At 57.2% G+C, this 20,050-nt stretch overlaps 1 protein-coding gene across 2 annotated transcripts in view; it reads right to left on the bottom strand.

Annotated features, from left to right (window-relative positions):
* Positions 1-20,002, bottom strand: part of LOC101748569 (caseinolytic peptidase B protein homolog) — a 33,740-nt gene extending 13,738 nt beyond the window's left edge. Inside the window, exons 1-5 of one of the 2 annotated variants that reach the window (XM_046911918.1) lie at positions 19,528-20,002; positions 16,007-16,055; positions 12,538-12,624; positions 4,871-4,974; positions 501-629 (exon numbers count right to left, since the gene is read on the bottom strand). In XM_046911918.1, the coding sequence (XP_046767874.1) occupies positions 501-629; positions 4,871-4,974; positions 12,538-12,624; positions 16,007-16,055; positions 19,528-19,915 (757 nt within the window). In that variant the 5' untranslated portion in view covers positions 19,916-20,002. Of the gene's footprint in view, positions 1-500; positions 630-4,870; positions 4,975-12,537; positions 12,625-16,006; positions 16,059-19,527 lie in introns of both variants that reach the window. The other variant, XM_015273194.4, reaches the window with a different exon arrangement.
* Positions 20,003-20,050: the final 48 nt, after the last annotated feature.

Genomic DNA, 20,050 nt, shown 5'->3' with positions numbered 1-20,050 from the left:
CGTGGCCATTGAGGGAGGTGAGAAGAGCTCCAGCACGCAGCCCAGGCGCTGAGGCAGCCCTGCAGAACCACAGCAGCCCTCTCCACCAGGAGAGGATTTGGTGATGGCAGCACTGCCCGACTCCGGTCCTGCACAGCGGTGTGACGGAGGAGCACGCCAGCGTGGGAAAGGAGTGGTGGGAGGGTAAATATGAAACCCGTCGTCATGGCAGCACATCTCTGCCCCGTTAGCCGAGCACCTCCTTCCCCTCTGCTAAAGGAGTGGGCTACGTATAAACTGAATTAAGGGATGTTTATGCTGGAGGACCGGGAGCTCCGACTCCCAGCTCAAAGCATTGGACGACGGCGTCATCCGCGAGAACGGCCGGGGGTGGCACAGAATGGAGGCTGAGAGGTGAAAGCAAATGGCATCTCATCCTCGAGACGGGACGGCGTGGCTCTCGCTCAGCCCCCCGCCCCCCCCCAGACGTGTGGGTCAGACCCACAAGCCGCGCCGCTCACCTGCCTCCAGCAGCATCCTGACGCTCAGGTAGTCGTCGGCCAGCACGGCGTAGTGCAGGGCTGTGCAGCCGCGGAAGCTGGCGCGGACGTTCAGGCGGTTGTTGAACTCATCCTCCCGGGTCACAAGGACTGCAGGGGAAGAAGAAGAGCCGGGTTGAAGAGCTGAGGGGCACAAGCAGCCGTCTCCAGGCTGCCCCCTTTCTTCGGGGCCCGCGGTTCCCGTCCCGTGGGCTCTGCGTGCTGATGGAACGGGAGTCGTTCACGGTAACACGTTTTACAGCTTGTTGGAAAGCCTGGAAGGCCCTAAGCAAATGCAATTACCCCGAGCCCCGGCAGGTTTTGTGAGATCAGACCAAGAAACTGCAAGGTTGCTCTGGACAGGAATCGGTGCTCTCCGAAGCTGATTGATCGGATTTGTTTCCTTCCCCTGAGCCCCGCGTGCTGCTGAATGCCAACATACATCGATACCCGCGTGCAGCTCCCACCTGTCCCCAGGTCGGACCTGCCTGGACTTTTGGGGGGGGGGTAAACCCCTCATTTGGGGAGGCCAGGCTGCACGTCACCGTGTGGGCTGGGCGCTGGGCAGGGATGGGGATGCTCTGCATCGGGTCCATGAGGAGGACCAGAAGGCTTCCTGAGACGTTCGCCCTTCTCTAAGCACCAAAAATGGATGGTGACAACAGCATCTGTCTGCAGGGACTGAAAACTGACTGCGTTAAGAGGTCATTTCCAACCTGAGTGACTCCGCGAGTGGGCACGGTGGGGATGGGGTGGCCATTGGACTTGAGGATCTTAGGGATTTTCTCCGGACTTCATGAGCTCAGAGGTCATTTCCAACCTTAACGACTCTGACTCTATGAGCAGACACGGTGGGGACGGTTGGCGGTTGGACTTGACAATCGTAGAGGTCTTTTCCAACCTTAACGACTCTTTGATTCTATGAGTGGACACGAAGGAGGTTGGTTGGCCACTGGACTTGATCTCAGGGGTCGTTTCCAACCTTAATGGCTCTTGGAATCAATGAACGAACATGGTGTGGATGGTTGGTGGTTGGACGTGACGATCTTAGAGGTCATTTCCAACCCTAATGAGTCTTTGACTCTATGGGTGGACACGGTGGGGATGGGGTGGCCATTGGACCTGACGATCTTAGAGATCTCTTCTGGACTTCATAACCTCAGAGGTCATTTCTAACCTTAACAACTCTCTGACTCTATGAGCAGACACGGTGGGGATGGTTGGTGGTTGGACCTGATGCTCTTAGAGGTCATTTCCAACCCTAATGACACTTTGATTCTGTGAGCAAACATGGTGGGGATGGTTGGTGGTTGGACCTGATGATCTTAGAGGTCATTTCCACCCTTAATGAGTCTTTGATTCAATGAACCAACATGGTGTGGATGATTGGTGGTTGGACATAACGATCTTAGAGGTCATTTCCAACCCTAATGAGTCTTTGACTCTATGGGTGGGCACGGTGGGGATGGGGTGGCCATTGGACTCGACAATCTTAGAGATCTCTTCTGGACTTCATGAGCTCAGAGGTCATTTCCAACCTTAACGACTCTCTGACTCTATGAGCAGACGTGGTGGGGATGGTTGGTGGTTGGACTTTACAATCTTAGAGGTCATTTCCAACCTTAATGAGTCTTTCATTCTACGGGTGGGCACGGTGGGGATGAGTTGGCCACTGGACTCGACAGTCTTAGAGATCTTTCCTGGACTTGACGATCTTAGAGGTCATTTCCAACCCTAATGAGTCTTTGACTCTACGGGTGGACACGGTGGGGATGGGGTGGCCATTGGACCTGACTATCATAGGGATCTTTTCTGGACTTCATGAGCTCAGAGGTCATTTCCAACCTTAACGACTCTGACTCTATGAGCAGACACGGTGGGGATGGTTGGCGGTTGGACTTGACGATCTTAGAGGTCGTTTCCAACCTTAACGACTCTTTGATTCTATGAGCGGACACGAAGGAGGTTGGTTGGCCACTGGACTTGATCTCAGGGGTCGTTTCCAACCTTAACGGCTCTTGGATTCTATGATTAAGCATGGTATGGATGGTTGGGAGTTGGACCTGACGACCTTATAGGTCATCTCCAACCTTAACGAGTCTTTGACTCTACAGGTGGATGTGGTGGGGATGGGGTGGCCATTGGACCTGACTATCATAGGGATCTTTTCTGGACTTCATGAGCTCGGAGGTCATTTCCAACCTTAACGACTCCCTGACTCTATGAGCAGACACGGTGGGGATGGCTGGCGGTGGGACCTGATGCTCTTAGAGGTCATTTCCACCCTTAATGACGCTTTGATTCTGTGAGCAAACATGGTGGGGATGGTTGGTGGTTGGACGTGACGATCTTAGAGGTCATTTCCAACCCTAATGAGTCTTTGATTCAATGAACCAACATGGTGTGGATGGTTGGTGGTTGGATGTGACGACCTTAGAGGTCATTTCCAACCTTAACGAGGCTTTGATTCTACGAGCAAGCATGGCACGGATGGTTGGCGGCTGAAGCTAATAGAGATCTAAGCGGTCTTTTCCAACCTTAATGACTCCGTGGTGGTAGGGAACGGCAATGCCGGCTGCTGGATGAAAAGCCCTCTGTCAGGGACTGCTCCTCTTGGAAGACGGAGCATCAGGAAGGCCAACGGGTGCGGACGGCGGTGCTCTGAACTGCAGCCTCTACGCCCCCTCCAAAGAACTGAGAAGACCCGAGAAGCGGAGCCCAGAGAGCGCCGCGGTGCACACCTGATGCTGCTCCAGCCCAACGCCTCCGCTAACGAACCGCAGTACCTCCAGGAGATCAATTAACACCCGGCCTCCTTCCCTTCCCCGCCTCTTCGCTCCGAGAGACCTGGCCGAGCGCGCTCCGCTTATTTATCTGTCGTCATTTCCTACCCAGGGAGGAGCAGGATAATGAACTGCGTGCGTCAGGGAAGATGAATCTGAGATACTAGGGAGCAGCGCGGTAAAGAGATTAAAGTGTTATTATTGTCGGGGGGGGGGGGGGGGATTTTTTTTTTTCCCCCACGGTCCGTTGTGACAGCTCGGCCGTCACGCGTAAAAAATGTCTCCGAGAGAGATAATCATCGGAAACTCAATAAAGCGTCAGGGGAAGCCTGCACTGCCATCCATCACCGGGTGCCTGGAAATTTTCAGCCCTCCGTCTCCCCTTCCTGCCATCCATATAAATGTCTGTAATATATTCGGAGCGGGGATGGGAACCCCTTCCTCGATTCGGGCGTCTCCGCGACGGAAGAAATATCGAGGGGCAGAATATGCAAATGGGAGGAGAGACAAATAAATAAATGAATGAATAAAAAGGGGGGGGGGGGGGGGAACACAAAAAAAACAAAGGCAGTTTCTTTCTTTCTCTCTCCCTCTCTTCTTTAAAATGCAACTGAATTTATTCTTTTTAATAAAACACGTCAAGGGAAGAATTAATGCAACTTCTCACCGCGTCGGCCTCGTCTTCTCTTCACCCCAAAACTATATCACATTAGAGAGGGATGAATGCAGACAGCAACAATTAACTTTATTGGTTGATGCACTTTGCCTTAAATAAAGTCTCCGCGCATGCATTATGTATTGGCATTCCATCGCTCATTCTTTTTAATGTTGTTTCATGCATTTTGCATTCCCCGCTCTGATGTACGGCTGTCCTCACTCCCACCTCTATGGGCCGTGGTGAGGGATGGGAGCAGAGATCACCACCCCGATCACCACCAACTTCCAGCCTGAATCACCCTCCGTCCGTTCGGAACCATTTCTCCCCGTCCTACAGCAGCAGACCCCGCTCAAGAGTCGGTCCCCCCTTTCTCACGGCCCCTTTAGGTGCTGGGAGGACCCGTGTTGATAAGGCTCAGCTCACGTTTGGAGAGCTGCTGGGCCCAGCAGTGGGGATGACGTGGAGGTGGGGCTGAGACTCGGAACACAAGCCAGGGAAAGCTAAGGAGACGGAGCAGCCACCTCTGCGCCGTGCAGCCCCGCTTCAGTTGGCCAACCCTCCTTCACCCGGCATCCATTCCTAAGACCCACGCTGCCCTCCCGCACGATGGTCAATGGGACGGGGCGCCCCTCTGCAGCGCCGTGCCCTGGCCGAGAGAAAAGCTCTCTCCGTGACGCCGCAGAACTGCAGCTCAGCAGCAGCTCCGTCTCGTTTGGCTTCTCTCATCATCAGCCACCCGCCCGCCCGCCGCACCACCCGTCTGCCTGCACCTGAATGGAGGCTGAGGCTAAGCAGAAACGCAAAGCGAAGCCTGTTTCCAACAGGCAACGCAACAGTTTCCACTTCAGAGCCAGAAAAGAAACTCTGGGGACCTCTTTGGGACCTCTGAGCTGCACGTGAACGGCGTTTACCTTCCAAAGAATGGAGGCCTTTCTCCTTGGCGGTCTCATAGACGCTGCTGAAGTCGTCCCCGAGGTTGGGATCTGCGTTGGCCGCCAGCAGAGCCTTCACCACGCTGTCAGGAACAACAGCACAGGTCAGGCAGAGGTAAAACGCGAGAGGTCAGGAGGAGAGAGCGCTCAGAAAGCAAACAGTGGGAAGGGAAGGCTCCGGGATAGGGATTCTTGGGGATGCCCCATCCCTGCAGGCATTGGAGGCCAGGCTGGATGCGGCTCTGGGCAGCCTGGGATGCTGGTTGGCGACCCCGCACACAGCAGGGGGGTTGGACCTCACTGAGCACCGTGGTCCTTTTCAACCCAGGCCATCCTCTGAGTCTATGACCCCGTGGCTGGGAGAGGTGGATGTGGGATGGGGTCACTCACACTCAGGGTTTCTGTGTTGTACCACTCACTCCAGCAGCCCCTCTGAGTCAGGGCAGCCCACGGAAGCCAACCCCAACAGAGGCACCTCTTGGCTAAGGCACAGCTCAGCCTCTTCCTTGCCTGTTTCTGCCCTCCCAGGAGGAAGCACCGAGCCCAGCACTTCACAAACAGATCCCACTGGCAGTCACGATAGGGGTTCTGGGAGGAAAGCATCCGAGTGCTGCCTGAAGCGGGCAGATTGGATGAGATCACTGCCGCAGACGGCCCATCTCCCGCAGCCCAGCTCAGCAGCTGCCAGCGCTTCTGGCACGGATCTCATCCGAGCCCTTCCACCTCTAAGATCAGCGCGGGATGGACGGGGCGGTGAGCACGGATGGGGCCGTGGGTGCCCCCGTTCCCTGCACGGATGGGACCGCGTGGCTTTCAGAGGTCCAACTCAAACCATTCCACCATAGACCAGCGCGAGCCACGTCGGTGTGGACGCCCTCTGCTCCTGCAGCCCAGCCCCAATTCGATCCCTCGCCAGCCCTGCGAGCAGCTCGAAGCCACCTCATCCCTCATCTTTCTCCCTGGGTTTCAGCCTCCCCTGACAACTCGACAGCGAGGCGGCGGTTGGCATCCGTCAGCCCTGACACGGCTCTGGGGCTGACAGCTCCGCCACGCGCCGGACTGACACGTACCTGCAGGCTGCCCCTTGTCAGCTCACATTTAGGATTTAACGTCAGCTTCTTTCCCGTTTACCCCATAAATGCATTAGCAGGAATGAAAGGTGGTTATTTGGCTCTTTGAATGTGGCGCAGTAGAGGCAAACTCTTTCCTGGTAGCACTTTGCCACGTACAGAGGCTGCTCCAGTGAGCAGAGCACGGTGCTGGAAGCCTGGAGACCCCCCCAGCCCCTCACTGTGATCGTACAGAGACCACTTATAGCCACACACAGCTCTTCTGTGTCCCCGCAGACCCCACTTATACCCACACGGAGCCCCACATGAGCCCCAACCTCCAGGATGCGCAACCCACTCCGAGCGTTAATCCACATCCCTCGGTGCCAGAATCCCCGCTCTTTGGGAGAAGGAATTTCCCCTATCATCCAACCTGACGGCCCTCACAGCGCGGGTTCCCACGTGGTCAAAGCTCTACAAAGCAGAGATAAGAAACATCTCCCTAACTCCAGACGGCTGGCAGTTTACCAAGCCCTGATACCGATCTCTCGCAGGCAAAACGTGGCTTCCCAAAAGCCCGGCGCCTGATGGCAGCTCTGCTCTCAGGCTGTGGCCCGGCTCTGGGGCTATAGGAGATAGGAGCTCTACGAAGCTCTGCTCCCAGTGCTGCAGGAGGCAGATGCACTTCAGACGGCCAACAGACCCCGTTTTCCTCCCCGTGTTGGGGCACAGCTCCTCGTGTTGGCTGCCTCGAGGTGAGGGCACGCTGGCCCAGGCTGCTGTGGGTCCCTGATCACATCTCCCCGAGGTGAGAGGCGGCTCCTATTCATCAGCATGAATACGAATCCCTGCTGAGCCCGGGGATGACTCGGAGGGCAGCGCTGCACCGAAGTTCTCCGCGCGCTTCGATCGATGGGGAGGGAAAGAGCTTTTCTGCCTTCCGTGGGTGGACCGACAGATTGTTAAGGATTAAATACATACACGGAGCCAACGCGGGGAGTTGGGGGGGGGGGGGGGGGGAATCGATGGTGAGATGGTCAGACGTGGCCGGGCTGTGCTGGGCAGCTGGGGTTGGTGAAGCACGAAGTCCGGTGATCCCCATGACCGTGAGCTATCGGCACAATGCTGCCCCGAGCTGGGGCACAGCCACAGGTCCCGCCCGGACACAAAGCCCCCTGGTGAGGTTATATCTTAACTCTGTAAGGCTCAGCGGGGGCGGAGGGCTGCCGTTTGCATGCAGGAGGTGCAGGACCTGCCACGCTGCCTGACCTCCAGCATACAGAAAGAGGGAGAGCGGCGGTTTCAGCTCCGGCTGCGGCAGCAGCAGCAGCACCCTGCCTGCGGCCATGCAGCTGGGCTGCACGCACACAGCTCGGCGACACCGCGGCTCTGCGCCCACGCGTCTCACTGCAGGAGTTGGGGAGCAGCTGCCCCGTGGGCAGGCTCAGGAAGGAAGGGCTCCCTGCAGACCCCCATAAAGACACCTGGAGGGTTTGCAGCACCGGCACCCCACAGCACACCATCCTGGGGGCTGCAGGCCACGCGTGGCTCCTCTGAGCTCTTGACAAACACCGCAGGCCACGTGCAGTGCCGAAGGCACCCGGACATCGCGCAGCTCTGCTGCAGATCCAGAACAGATGTATGTACCTAATAGAGGTAAGGAGACTGCGCCCGTCCATCACGTCACTGCCGACAGACAGACGGCAGCTGCAGACGGGCGGCCCTTTGCTGCGAGTCTCACAACACAGCCGTGCAACGCCGGGCTGTTATTGCCCGTATAAACCAGCCCTGCAGTGGGGCAGGGAGTCCGCCCACCCCCCCCTCCCCACCCCCCCCAGCCTCAGGTTGGGCAGGGGGAGCTGGGGCTGAGCTGTGGGGACGGCACCATCGGATCCCCGCTGGAAAGGAAGGGCTCGTGAGTGTGTGAAGCGGGACGGGAGCTGGGAAGGAGAGGGCTGAGTGCGCCCCATCTGCAGCCGACCCCATCCCAGCCCCACTCCCCGAAACGCAGAGCCACGGAAACCACTTTGGGTTTTCCTTTCTGAGAGCTCTGCTGCCTGTTTGAGCCACGGCACCGACCCCGCCGCGCTCTCAGTGAGCACTGAATTCCGGCTTAATTACTATAACTGAGTTAAAGGTGCGACGCCAGCAGGGGAAGGAGCCCCCAGCAGTGCTTCTGCACAGACCATAAATCCTCCCTTCTCAATGAGGTGCCTTTCCAGGACAATTAAGGAACTGCTTTAAAACAGGTCTGGAAAGGCAGCCTGTAAGGGACAGCAGAGCAGCGGCAGCTGCCGCGGGGCGCTCGGTGCATCCCAGCGGCCCTGTGAAACCAACCCAGAGGGGCAGCACACCAGGACCGCCCTGCAGGGTGCTTCCAAGGGAAGGAAGTGCTTTGTTAGGGAAGGAGACGGAGCCCAACCATCCTGCCGGCGCCGGGGATGGCATCTCGGAGCTGCTGGCAGCTGACAGCCGTCACCAACGCGCCGTGCTGAAATTGAGTTAGACATATGGATGCAGCTGTCTAATTGGGAGAAGGGGGGGGCTGTGAGTACTGGGAAGCGTGGCAGAGCCGAAGGGCAGGGCGTGGAGATCAGCAGCAGCACAGCAGGGACTTGGAAACGTCCCCCTGCTCTGAAGGATGACTTTGGAAAGGGCAGCGTTCCACCGCCCCGCTTTACGGTTCGGTTAAGGGGGTGGAGAGTAGAAGCACCAAAAATGGATCCGTGTTTTGGTGTCTTTGCAACTCCATTCCTGGCTGACTTCGTTAACGTGACCCGAGGATTTCCAAATGGAGAGTAGAGTCAGATTCAAGAGCACTGAGTGCACGGCCAGCTCCAAGAGATAAAATCAGATGGCCAACTCCAAGAGATAAAATTGGATGGTCAGCTCCAAAAGCAATGAGGGCATGGCCAGCTCCAAGAGCAGCGAGGGGATGGTCAGCTCCAAGAGATAAAATTGGATGGCCAACTCCAAGAGATAAAATTGGATGGCCAACTCCAAGAGCACTGAGTGCACGGTGAGCTCCAAGAGATAAAATCGGATGGCCAACTCCAAGAGATAAAATTGGATGGCCAACTCCAAGAGCAACGAGTGCACGGTGAGGTCCAAGAGATAAAATTGGATGGTCAGCTCCAAGAGATAAAATCGGATGGCCAACTCCAAGAGCAGTGAGTGGATGGTCAGCTCCAAGAGATAAAATCAGATGGCCAACTCCAAGAGACATAATTGGATGGTCAGCTCCAAGAGATAAAATTGGATGGCCAACTCCAAGAGATAAAATTGGATGGCCAACACCAAGAGATAAAATTGGATGGTCAGCTCCAAGAGATAAAATTGGATGGCCAACTCCAAGAGCAATGAGTGCACGGTCAGCTCCAAGAGATAAAATTGGATGGCCAACTCCAAGAGATAAAATTGGATGGTCAGCTCCAAGAGCACTGAATGCATGGCCAGCTCCAAGAGCAGCGAGGGGATGGTGAGCTCCAAGAGATAAAACTGGATGGCCAACACCAAGAGATATAATTGGATGGTCAGCTCCAAGAGATAAAATCAGATGGCCAACTCCAAGAGATATAATTGGATGGTCAGCTCCAAGAGATAAAATCGGATGGGCAACTCCAAGAGATATAATTGGATGGCCAACTTCAAGAGCAACGAGTGCACAGTCAGCTCCAAGAGATAAAACTGGATGGCCAACTCCAAGAGCACTGAGGGCACGGTGAGCTCCAAGAGATTAAATTGGATGGCCAACTCCAAGAGATAAAACTGGATGGCCAACTCCAAAGGATATAATTGGATGGTCAGCTCCAAGAGATAAAATTGGATGGTCAGCTCCAAGAGCAATGAGTGCATGGTGAGCTCCAAGAGATAAAATCGGATGGCCAACTCCAAGAGATATAATTGGATGGCCAACTCCAAGAGATAAAATTGGATGGCCAACTCCAAGAGCACTGAGTGCATGGTGAGCTCCAAGAGATAAAATCGGATGGCCAACTCCAAGAGATAAAATCGGATGGCCAACTCCAAGAGCACTGAGTGCATGGCCAGCTCCAAGAGCAGCGAGGGGATGGTGAGCTCCAAGAGATAAAACTGGATGGCCAACTCCAAGAGATATGATTGGATGGTCAGCTCCAAGAGATAAAATTGGATGGCCAACTCCAAGAGCAATGAGTGCACGGTCAGCTCCAAGAGATAAAACGGGATGGCCAACTCCAAGAGATATAATTGGATGGTCAGCTCCAAGAGCAATGAGTGCATGGTGAGCTCCAAGAGATAAAATTGGATGGCCAACTCCAAGAGCAACGAGTGCATGGTCAGCTCCAAGAGATAAAATCAGATGGCCAACTCCAAGAGCAATGAGTGCATGGCCAACTCCAAGAGATATAATTGGATGGTCAGCTCCAAGAGATAAAATTGGATGGTCAGCTCCAAGAGGTAAAATCGGATGGCCAACTGCAAGAGCAACGAGTGCACGGTCAGCTCCAAGAGATAAAACTGGATGGCCAACTCCAAGAGCACTGAGGGCACGGTGAGCTCTAAGAGATTAAATTGGATGGCCAACTCCAAGAGATATAATTGGATGGTCAGCTCCAACAACAGGTTGCCCAAGGAGGCTGTGGATGCCCCATCCCTGCAGGCATTCAAGGCCAGGCTGGATGTGGCTCTGGGCAGCCTGGGCTGCTGGTTGCTGACCCTGCACATAGCAGGGGGTTGAAATGAGATGAGCATTGTGGTCCTTTTCAACCCAAGCCGTTCTATGATTCTATGATTCAAGAGCAGTGGCTGGATGGCCAACTCCAAGAGAAACGAAGTCTCTCCAGCAGGGTTTCCCAAGGCCTCTCCTACCTCAGAAGCGACCCCACGCCATCCCCGCTGTCTGGCAGCACACGCAGCTGTGAGCCTGGTTCCATTAACAACCCCTTGGGCACCTGCAGTGAATCACACGCACTGACCCACAGACACTGAATCGTGCCCATCCAACCAGACGCGGACGCGTTGGTTTCACAAAACCGGGGCCAAACATCCCAATCGTTTCACGTTTTTGCTGCCCTTTGGGTCAAGTCTCCTTAAGAAACACACGTCAAAAAAGGTAGTTTTGCCCTTTATACCGTTAAGTACACCGTGCACGTTGCAGGGGGCCCAGGACCAGCCCTCCTCACCCAACGCATCCCATGAGAGCCATCAGGTTGGGCACCCAACGGCCCAGATGCCTCCGGGAGCGTTTCCACCCCATCTCAGGCCCCGGTTTGCAGTAACCGTGTGCTGCGCACAGACTTTCTCCCCGATCCCTCTCAGCCTTTGCAAGCCAGGCAGCCCCGTTCTGCTCCGCCGCTCACTTGGAATGGTCAACAGCCGTCACACTCCGCTGCTGACCATTGTCCCCTGCTAAAGGTGGGGGGCTCCGCAGCCCGGCCCGCTGCGGACGGGCAAACAACGGGGCCCGCTGCTGCTCGGACATCAAAGTTAAACAAACAGCCACGACCCCCCTCCTCCGTCCCCATCCCCGGCAGCTCCCCGAGGAGGTCACGGCTTTCAGCTTGTCGTAGCGCACATCAAAGTTTGCACCACACACGAACTGGGCACACGGATTGGAATGGCGTCGCCCGAGAGCGGATATTCGGCCTTTGTGCTCTGCTTTCATCCCGTGTTTTCACAAGTAATTAAGCTTTTTGGCTTATGAACTTGCGACTAAGTAAAGCGTCCCCGAGAGGTCGTAACATCAAAGCTCGTTCTCCCACGTCTGGCCCACGTTCGCTGAAATTGGATTTCTCTTTCGCTCTCCTTCTCTCTCTCTTTTTTCCCCTCCCTTAAATAATAATAATAATAATAATGATAAAAAAAAAAAATCCCTAATTGAATTTAGCTGTAGACTGAATATATTTCAGAGTGCCTTTAAAAGGTTACAACAAGCCACGGCGATCATCATGGGAACTGAGGAGGGAGGGCACAGCATTCAGCCTTTTTGCTTCGGAAAGGTCGAGCATGAAAGGCCCAGCACGGCCCCGGGCTGGGGGGCAGCAGATCCCGCGGGAGCCATTGGCAGCTCCCACCTCATCCCAGTGCTGCAGAGCCACTGGGTCACAGCAACAGAGCCACAGGGGTTGGAAGGGACCGCTGGACGTCTCCCAGTCCAACCCCCATCCTACAGCGGGTTCCTTAGAGCAGGTGGCACTGGAAGGCATCCAGGTGGGTTTTGGGGTATCTGCAGAGATATTGAGTCCCTCCAATGGGATCTCCCCAGCAGTTCGCTGTCTGCCTGGAGCTGGGGAGCTCAGCATGGGCACGGCGCTCCAGGTGTGGCCCCTCAGGGCGGAGCAGAGGGGAGGAGAACCTCCTTGCCCCACTGGCCATGCTCTGTGCCATGCACCCCATGGTTCCACGGGCCTTTGTGGCCACCAGAGCACACTGCTGCCTCATGGGCAGCCTGTGGTCAACCGTTGGCCAACCGTTGGCCAACCACGACACCATTGGCCCTCTTGGCCACCAGGACACATTGCTACCTCACGGTCACCCTGCTGGCCACCAGGACCCCCAGGTCCATCTCTGGGGAGCTCTTTTCCAGCCAGAGATGGTAGGTGCAGAGATAAAACATACCTGGAATTCCTGCTGATGGCCGCCACCATCAGAGCCGTCCAGCCCAGCCGGTGCCTCGTGTTCACGTCTGTGCCCTCCTGCAGTAACCTGGACAGAAGGAAGATGGGTTGAGGAAGAGGATGTGGGCAAATCATCCCGAGCAGACAGAAGCTAATGAAGCAACGCAATGCTTTGCAGGCGCCTGGTTCCAGTGCAGCCTGGGATGACAGCTCAGCTCTCCAAAGCACGCGCCGTTAGGATACATGTTGCTATTCTCACACCCGAGGAGATAAGAAATGAGACAACCCCAAAAACCAAGAGGCACCAAATCACAGGACGACGGCTTGGCTGAGGCTGGGGATCCCTCTGGGTCCTTCTGCCCCCCCCCGGGCCCCCCACAGCACAGCAGCCAGCCCCACATCCGGGCCCTTCCTGGAGCTCCCCGAGGAGCAGAGCGCTCTCCACGCAACCCTTCCTCTGCTCAGACCTCTCACGGTGCTCTCAGCACCCCAAATCCGTTCCCATAACCCCGAAGTTATTTCCAAGCAGGACTGAGGACCCCGAGCCCGAGGAGGAAAGGAGGAAACTCCGCAGCACTGCGACAACTGAAGGAATAAAACGGTGACGGGGAGCCTTCATTTGTCGCTGCTGAGCGCGGCTCTGAAGGCCACGACGGAAGATCCGCGCTCATTTAACCAATTAAAAGCTTAATGAGGAAGAGCTCTTTGGCAGCCAAGCTCCACAAAGGTGTGATACTACGAGGGGCCAGCTGGGGTAACATCTTTCTGCTTCCTCCTCCTGCCACTTAACCGGGGGGACAAAAGTCTGCACGCCTGCAGCGTGGAGGGGAGCTCAGGCAGCAGGAAAGGGGAAACCAAGCAGGAGCTCCTGACCCCGCGATGCGATGGGATAGGATAGGATGCACAGCTGGCGGCAGATTGCTATCTCTGAGCCATCAGCGTGTGCACCCACAGCCCTGTGGGTCGCAGCCGTCCCACGGCCCCGTCCACATGCACACCGCAGCCCATCTGTGCGCCCTGGGGCGGGAGCAGCCGCGTGGAGCAGCACAGAGGAGGAATCCCTGATGGCCGTTGGGGACTCACGGCACCCGACGGCGCTCCACGGCCCGTGGGCTGAGCTCCTGCGCTCCCCAGAGGGCTGTTTCCACGCACAGCGTGCACTGAGGGGTGGGCGATCCTGGTTCTCAAACGAGATCCCACGGCGGCGGCCAAAGGGCTCCGATTGCGCGGTTATGATCGCAGAATAAATCACTTCGTCGGGAGGTTTTCCATTCAGGAAGCCAGGCGTGGTGGAGCGGCACTGCCATTTTGGTCAGAGCTGCATTCCTGCTCTCCCTGCGTCACAAAACGCATCTCCCAGACGTCGCGTCCCACGCCGGGGGTCCGCGAGCCCCTCGCCCATCCCTCCGCCCGCCTGATCCAACGATAGGACAATCGATAAAGCGACGACCAGACCTGAGACAGCCAAATGTCTTTAGCAGCAGGAGACGGCTGTTAATCGAATCACGCCGTGCAATCGATGTGAGCCCACGTTGGAACCAAACGCGACCCGGGATGCTCGCTCCTACTTACAAAGCGGTTTTCTTGCAGCCCCTGCGGCTCTACCGGCGTTGCTTTCGGGGCTGCACTGCGGCCCAGCAGAGCTGCGCTGCTCCTGCTTTGCACTTCAGGCACTGCCCGGTGCTGGGAGATGCTGGGCGAGCAAACAGAGGGGCTGGAGAGTCACGCAGGGTTGCAAGGCTGCTTTTGTGCACCGCGAGCTGCCTGCAGAACGGGGAGCGTGGAGAGGGGTCAGACCAACGCGTATGGAAACGCCGTCCGTCAGGTTTCAGCTCGGGACAGGACTTCCCAACCTGGGCCAGAAAACACTGCAAAGCACATCGCTCTGGGCCGAGAGCAACGCTTTGAGGAGACGGCACAGCTCAGGCAGCACGGCCTTGGGGCTGCGCTGGAATGTGTTGGCCGTGCTTTTTGGGAGAGAGCTTTGGGAGCTCCTTCACCCATAGAGCCGCAGAGCTTTGATCCGTCCCGGAGTGAAAAGGAGCCCGTGGGGCTGAGTGCCGCGGCCCCAGCACAGATGTGCCTCTATTCACCCCTCGCTCGGGGTTCTGGCTGAGCGGCTGCGAGCTGACACCGAGCCCAGAGGGCATGTTTGAGTTTGTGCTCAGCGCCCGCCCTCCTGCCAGCTGGGAGGAAGAGGAAGCTGGAAACTTGAACTCCGGGTGACAACAATAAGCTTCTGGTGGTGCTGGCTGCTTCACATCGCTCCCTGCAGCCCCTTCTGCTCCATATGTCGGCAGCGCGGGGCTGGGGGACGCCCCAGGGGTGCTCTGAGGAGAGGGGAGGGAAGGGGAGCCCCCGGAGCAGCGGTGTGGAAGCGCCGTAGGACTGCTGAAGGCAGAGCCGTGCCTGCAGATGTGTGCTGAGCTGTGGATCTGCGGCCGGCCCTCCTCGGGATGGGCTCTGTCTGTGGGTGCTGAGATAGGAGAGACGTCGTCACGACGAGGGCAGCTGCTGCAAATGAGAGTTTCTGAAGGGAAACAGAAGCAAGAAAGGAAAGCAGAGCTGCCCGGGGTGCAAAGGGTGTCCCAAAGCGGTGCCGGTTGTGCTCATCTCCCACCGACCTCAGCCCACGCGGCTCTGCTTGGAGCTCTGCCGTCCCCTCACCACCTCTCAGCCATCCGAAGGGGAAAGCTGAGCCCACGCAAACCTGCCGGCCGTGGGGAAAACCCCTTCGGCAGCTCACGATCCGAAAAGGGACCTCCAAAACACAGTCCTGGACTGGAAACGGGTTTGTCCTGGGAGGTGACCAACAGTCGTGGTCGCGGTGCTTTTAATGTGTAGAGGGTTGGGGCGAAGGCAAGCAGGAGGCTGAACTGAAAAGGGCAGCTTCTATTTGTGCAGCGTGGAAAAAACCAGGTCCTGGCAGCTGCTTCCCAGTCTGTGCAGCGTGGAAAAGCCAGGTCCTGGCAGCTGCTTCCCAGTCGGTGCTGCATGGAAAAGCCAGGTCCTGGCAGCTGCTTCCCAGTCTGTGCAGCATGGAAAAAACCAGGTCCTGGCAGCTGCTTCCCAGCTGGAACACACGCACTGCGCTCCCCACCCTGAGCATGGGGGGCACGGAGCATCCCTGCTGCTGCTCTGCCCGGGCAGGCTCACCCATCACCCAGACGTCGTTGAGCAGCAGCTTCCTGCAATTACGAGCAGCAGAACCCGCGTGCCAATTAGCTGCACGCCAATATCCCCTGTTCAGCCCTTGATCCAGGCCAGAGCTCAGCCCTGGGCTGCACGGAGCCACGCTGCTTCCTCCGAGCACCGCCCACGGCTGCAAGGAGCAGCTCTGGCCGTGGGGATCTCCTCCTCCTCCCTGCAGCAGTGTGGGGGGCACAGCGGAGGGGAGCCTCTGCCCCCATCCCGTGCGAGCTTCCAGGCCACCAAAAAGCTCTCTCAGGCGCCTCCAGGGCTCTGCTCACCTGTTGACTTCCGAAACGTTGTTGATCCTCGCGGCTTCCAGCAGAGCATCTTCTGAAAGCAAAGGAGAGAAGATGAGTTAGGAGATGCTCGGAGAGTCAAACAACGCAGGTTGGGAAGGATTTATTACTCCAAAGCTGCTTGCTGGCTGACTCAGGGCAGCCCCGCCGTTGGCGCTGGGCTGGGAGTAACGTGGGGCTGATGCTCAACGCATGCAGGGCTCATAACCGTGGGGGGGGTCTGGCTGGAGCAGAGGGGAAGCATCGCACCCGGGGAGCATCTGGGCCAACAGCTATGGAAACCAAGCTGGCACAGCCGGCAGCGGTTCCCAGCAGCAGCAGGAACGCTGTGCAGGCCGAGCAGGACATCTCCTGGCCAGAAGGGGAAGGGCAGCATCCCGGCTCTCGTCCCCAAAAGGGACGGCTCGTCAACACGCTGCGCGTCGGCCGCAGGGCTCCAAGAGGTGCTGCAACCCTCAGTGCCTCCTCTGCTGCTGCAGGATGAGCTGCAACGCTCAGTGCCTCCTCTGCTGCTGCAGGATGAGCTGCAACGCTCAGTGCTTCCTCTGCTGCTGCAGGATGAGCTGCAACGCTCAGTGCCTCCTCTGCTGCTGCAGGATGAGCTGCAACGCTCAGTGCCTCCTCTGCTGCTGCAGGATGAGCTGCAACGCTCAGTGCCTCCTCTGCTGCTGCAGGATGAGCTGCAACGCTCAGTGCCTCCTCTGCTGCTGCAGGATGAGCTGCAACGCTCAGTGCTTCCTCTGCTGCTCATCACGTGCAGCTCATCATGCGTGGGCCTTAAGGCATCTTCCAGCAGGATCTGCATGGCTCAGAGCTGGGGAGCCCAGCGCTGCAGCTGTGGCCCCCCCAGCGCAGAGCAGAGGGGAGGAGAAGCGTTCTCACCCTGCAGCCCACGCTCTGTGCCGTGCAGCCCAGGGAGCCATTGGCCTTCATGGCCACCAGAGCACACTGCTGGCTCATGGGCAACCATTGGTCAACTCCTGATGAACTGTAGGTCAACCACTGGTCAACCATTGCTCTTTTAGGCCACCAGGGCACACTGCTGCCTCGTGAGCAACTGTTGGTCAACTACTGATGAACTGCTGGTCAACTACTGGTCAACCATGGGTCTTTTTGGCCACCAGGGCACACTGATGCCTCATGAGCAACCATTGGGCAACTACAGATGAACTGTTGGCTGACCATTGGTCAACCATGGATCTTTTTGGCCACTACAGATGAACTGTTGGTCAACCACTGGTCAACCATGGGTCTTTTTGGCCACCAGGGCACACTGCAGCCTCATGGGCCACCGCTGGTCAACCACTGTTCAACTATTAGTTAACTACTGGCCTTCTTGGCCACCAGAGCACACTGCTGCCTCGTGGGCAACCATTGGTCAACTACAGATGAACTGTTGGTTGACCATTGGTCAACCATGGATCTTTTTGGCCACTACAGATGAACTGTTGGTCAACTACTGGTCAACCATGGGTCTTTTTGGCCACCAGGGCACAGTGCTGCCTCATGAGCCACCGTTGGTCAACCACGGTTCCACTATTAGTCAACTACTGGTCTTCTTGGCCACCAGGGCACACTGCTGCCACATGGGCAACCATTGGTCAACTACTGATGAACTGCTGGTCAACCATTGGTCAACCATGGGTCTTTTTGGCCACCAGGGCACACTGCTGCCTCAAGAGCAACCTGTGGTCAACTACTGGTCAGCTGCTGGTCAACTACTGGGCAACCATTGCTCTTTTTGGCCACCAGGGAACGCTGCTGCCTCGTGAGCAACCATTGGTCAACTACAGATGAACTGATGGTCAACCACTGGTCAACCATGGGTCTTTTTGGCCACTACAGATGAACTGCTGGTCAACTACTGGACAACCACGGGTCTTTTTGGCCACCAGGGCACACTGCTACCTCATGAGCAACCATTGGTCAACATCAGATGAACTGCTGGTCAACCATTGGTCAACCATGGGTCTTTTTAGCCACCAGGCCATACTGCTGCCTGGTGAGCAACCATTGGTCAACTACAGATGAACTGTTGGTTGACCATTGGTCAACCATTGCACTTTTTGGCCACTACAGATGAACTGCTGGTCAACTACTGGGCAACCATTGCTCTTTTTGGCCACCAGGGCACACTGCTACCTCATGAGCAACCATTGGTCAACATCAGATGAACTGCTGGTCAACCACTGGTCAACTACGGGTCTTTTTGGCCACCAGGGCACAGAGCAGCATAATGGGCAACCATTGGTCAACTACAGATGAACTGCTGGTCAACTATTGGTCAACCATGGATCTTTTTGGCCACTACAGATGAACTGCTGGTCAACCACAGGTCAACCATGGGTCTTTATGGCCACCAGGCCATACTGCTGCCTCATGAGCAACCATTGGTCAACTACTGATGAACTGCTGGTCAACCACTGGTCAACTATGGGTCTTTTTGGCCACCAGGGCACACTGCTCCTCATGGGCAACCATTGGTCAACTACAGATGAACTGTTGGTTGACCATTGGTCAACCATGGATCTTTTTGGCCACTACAGATGAGCTGCTGGTCAACTACTGGTCAACCATGGGTCTTTTTGGCCACCAGGGCACACTGCAGCCTCATGGGCCACCGTTGGTCAACCACTGTTCCACTATTAGTCAACTACTGGTCTTCTTGGCAACCAGGGCACACTGCTGCCTCGTGAGCAACCATTGGTCAACTACTGATGAACTGCTGGTCAACCACTGGTCAACTATGGGTCTTTATGGCCACCAGGGCACAGAGCAGCATAATGGGCAACTATTGGTCAACTACTGATGAACTGCTGGTCAACTATTGGTCAACCATGGATCTTTTTGGCCACTACAGATGAACTGATGGTCAACTACTGGTCAACCATTGCTCTTCTTGGCAACCAGGCCATACTGCTGCCTCGTGAGCAACCATTGGTCAACTACAGATGAACTGTTGGTCAACCACTGGTCAACCATGGGTCTTTTTGGCCACCAGGGCACACTGCAGCCTCATGGGCAACCTGTGGTCAACTACTGGTCAGCTGCTGGTCAACTACTGGGCAACCATTGCTCTTTTTGGCCACCAAGGCACACGGCTGCCTCATGGGCCACTGTTGGTCAACCACTGTTCCACTATTAGTCAACTACTGGTCTTCTTGGCCACCAGGGCACACTGCTGCCACATGGGCAACCATTGGTCAACTACAGATGAGCTGCTGGTCAACTACTGGTCAACCATTGCTCTTTTAGGCCACCAGGGCACACTGCTGCCTCATGGGTAACCACTGCTCAACCTTTGCTCAACCACTGCTTAACTGTTGGCCATCCATTGGCCTTTACGGCCACCAGAGCACCCCGCAGCCTCACCCCCACCGCCCCCCATTGGCCAACCCGGCCACCACCGGCCCTACAGCCCCCCCACCCCCCAATATCCACCAGGACCCCCCCAAACCCCCCCCAGCAGCTCCTCCCCCCCCCCCAATGCAATCCATACCCACCCTTGGCGTTGCGCTCCCTCCCGAAGCACGCAGCCAACACTCCGAGCGCCACCACCGCCGCCCCGGGGGGGTCTCTCCCACCGCCGCTCCGCTCCCATCGGGGTTCAGCCGCCAAGGCCCGACCGGGCCCGGACCCGGGGCTGTCCCACCGCAGCCGCCCCCCCGCGGCCTCTCCCCGCCACGGCAGCCCCGCGCTCGGTCTCCTCACGGGATGGCGGCGGCCTCTGGCGGCCGTTGCCGGGATGAAGCGAAGCGTTCCGGCCTCTGGCCTGGAGATCGCCGCAGCCGGAGCTCCGCGGGCCTCCCGAGAGGCGCAGAGCCACCGGCAGGGCCCGAACAGCCGCGCCAGGCCCGGCGGCGGCGGGCGGCCGCAAAGGGCGGCCAACATCGTCCGCGGAGCCGCCGGCACCGAACCGCCCCCCCCCACCACCACCAGGCCCGGCGTGAGCGCCGGCGAAACAAGATGGCGGCCGCCGGCAGCGTCGGCGCGCAAAGGTTGCTGGGAGGCGTAGTTCGCCCCCCT

This window comes from Gallus gallus, chromosome 1 (assembly GCF_016699485.2).
Source record: "Gallus gallus isolate bGalGal1 chromosome 1, bGalGal1.mat.broiler.GRCg7b, whole genome shotgun sequence".
Lineage (NCBI taxonomy): Eukaryota > Metazoa > Chordata > Aves > Galliformes > Phasianidae > Gallus > Gallus gallus.
The sequence above is the reverse complement of the archived record's forward strand: the minus strand, read 5'-3'. Positions and strand labels throughout refer to the sequence as shown.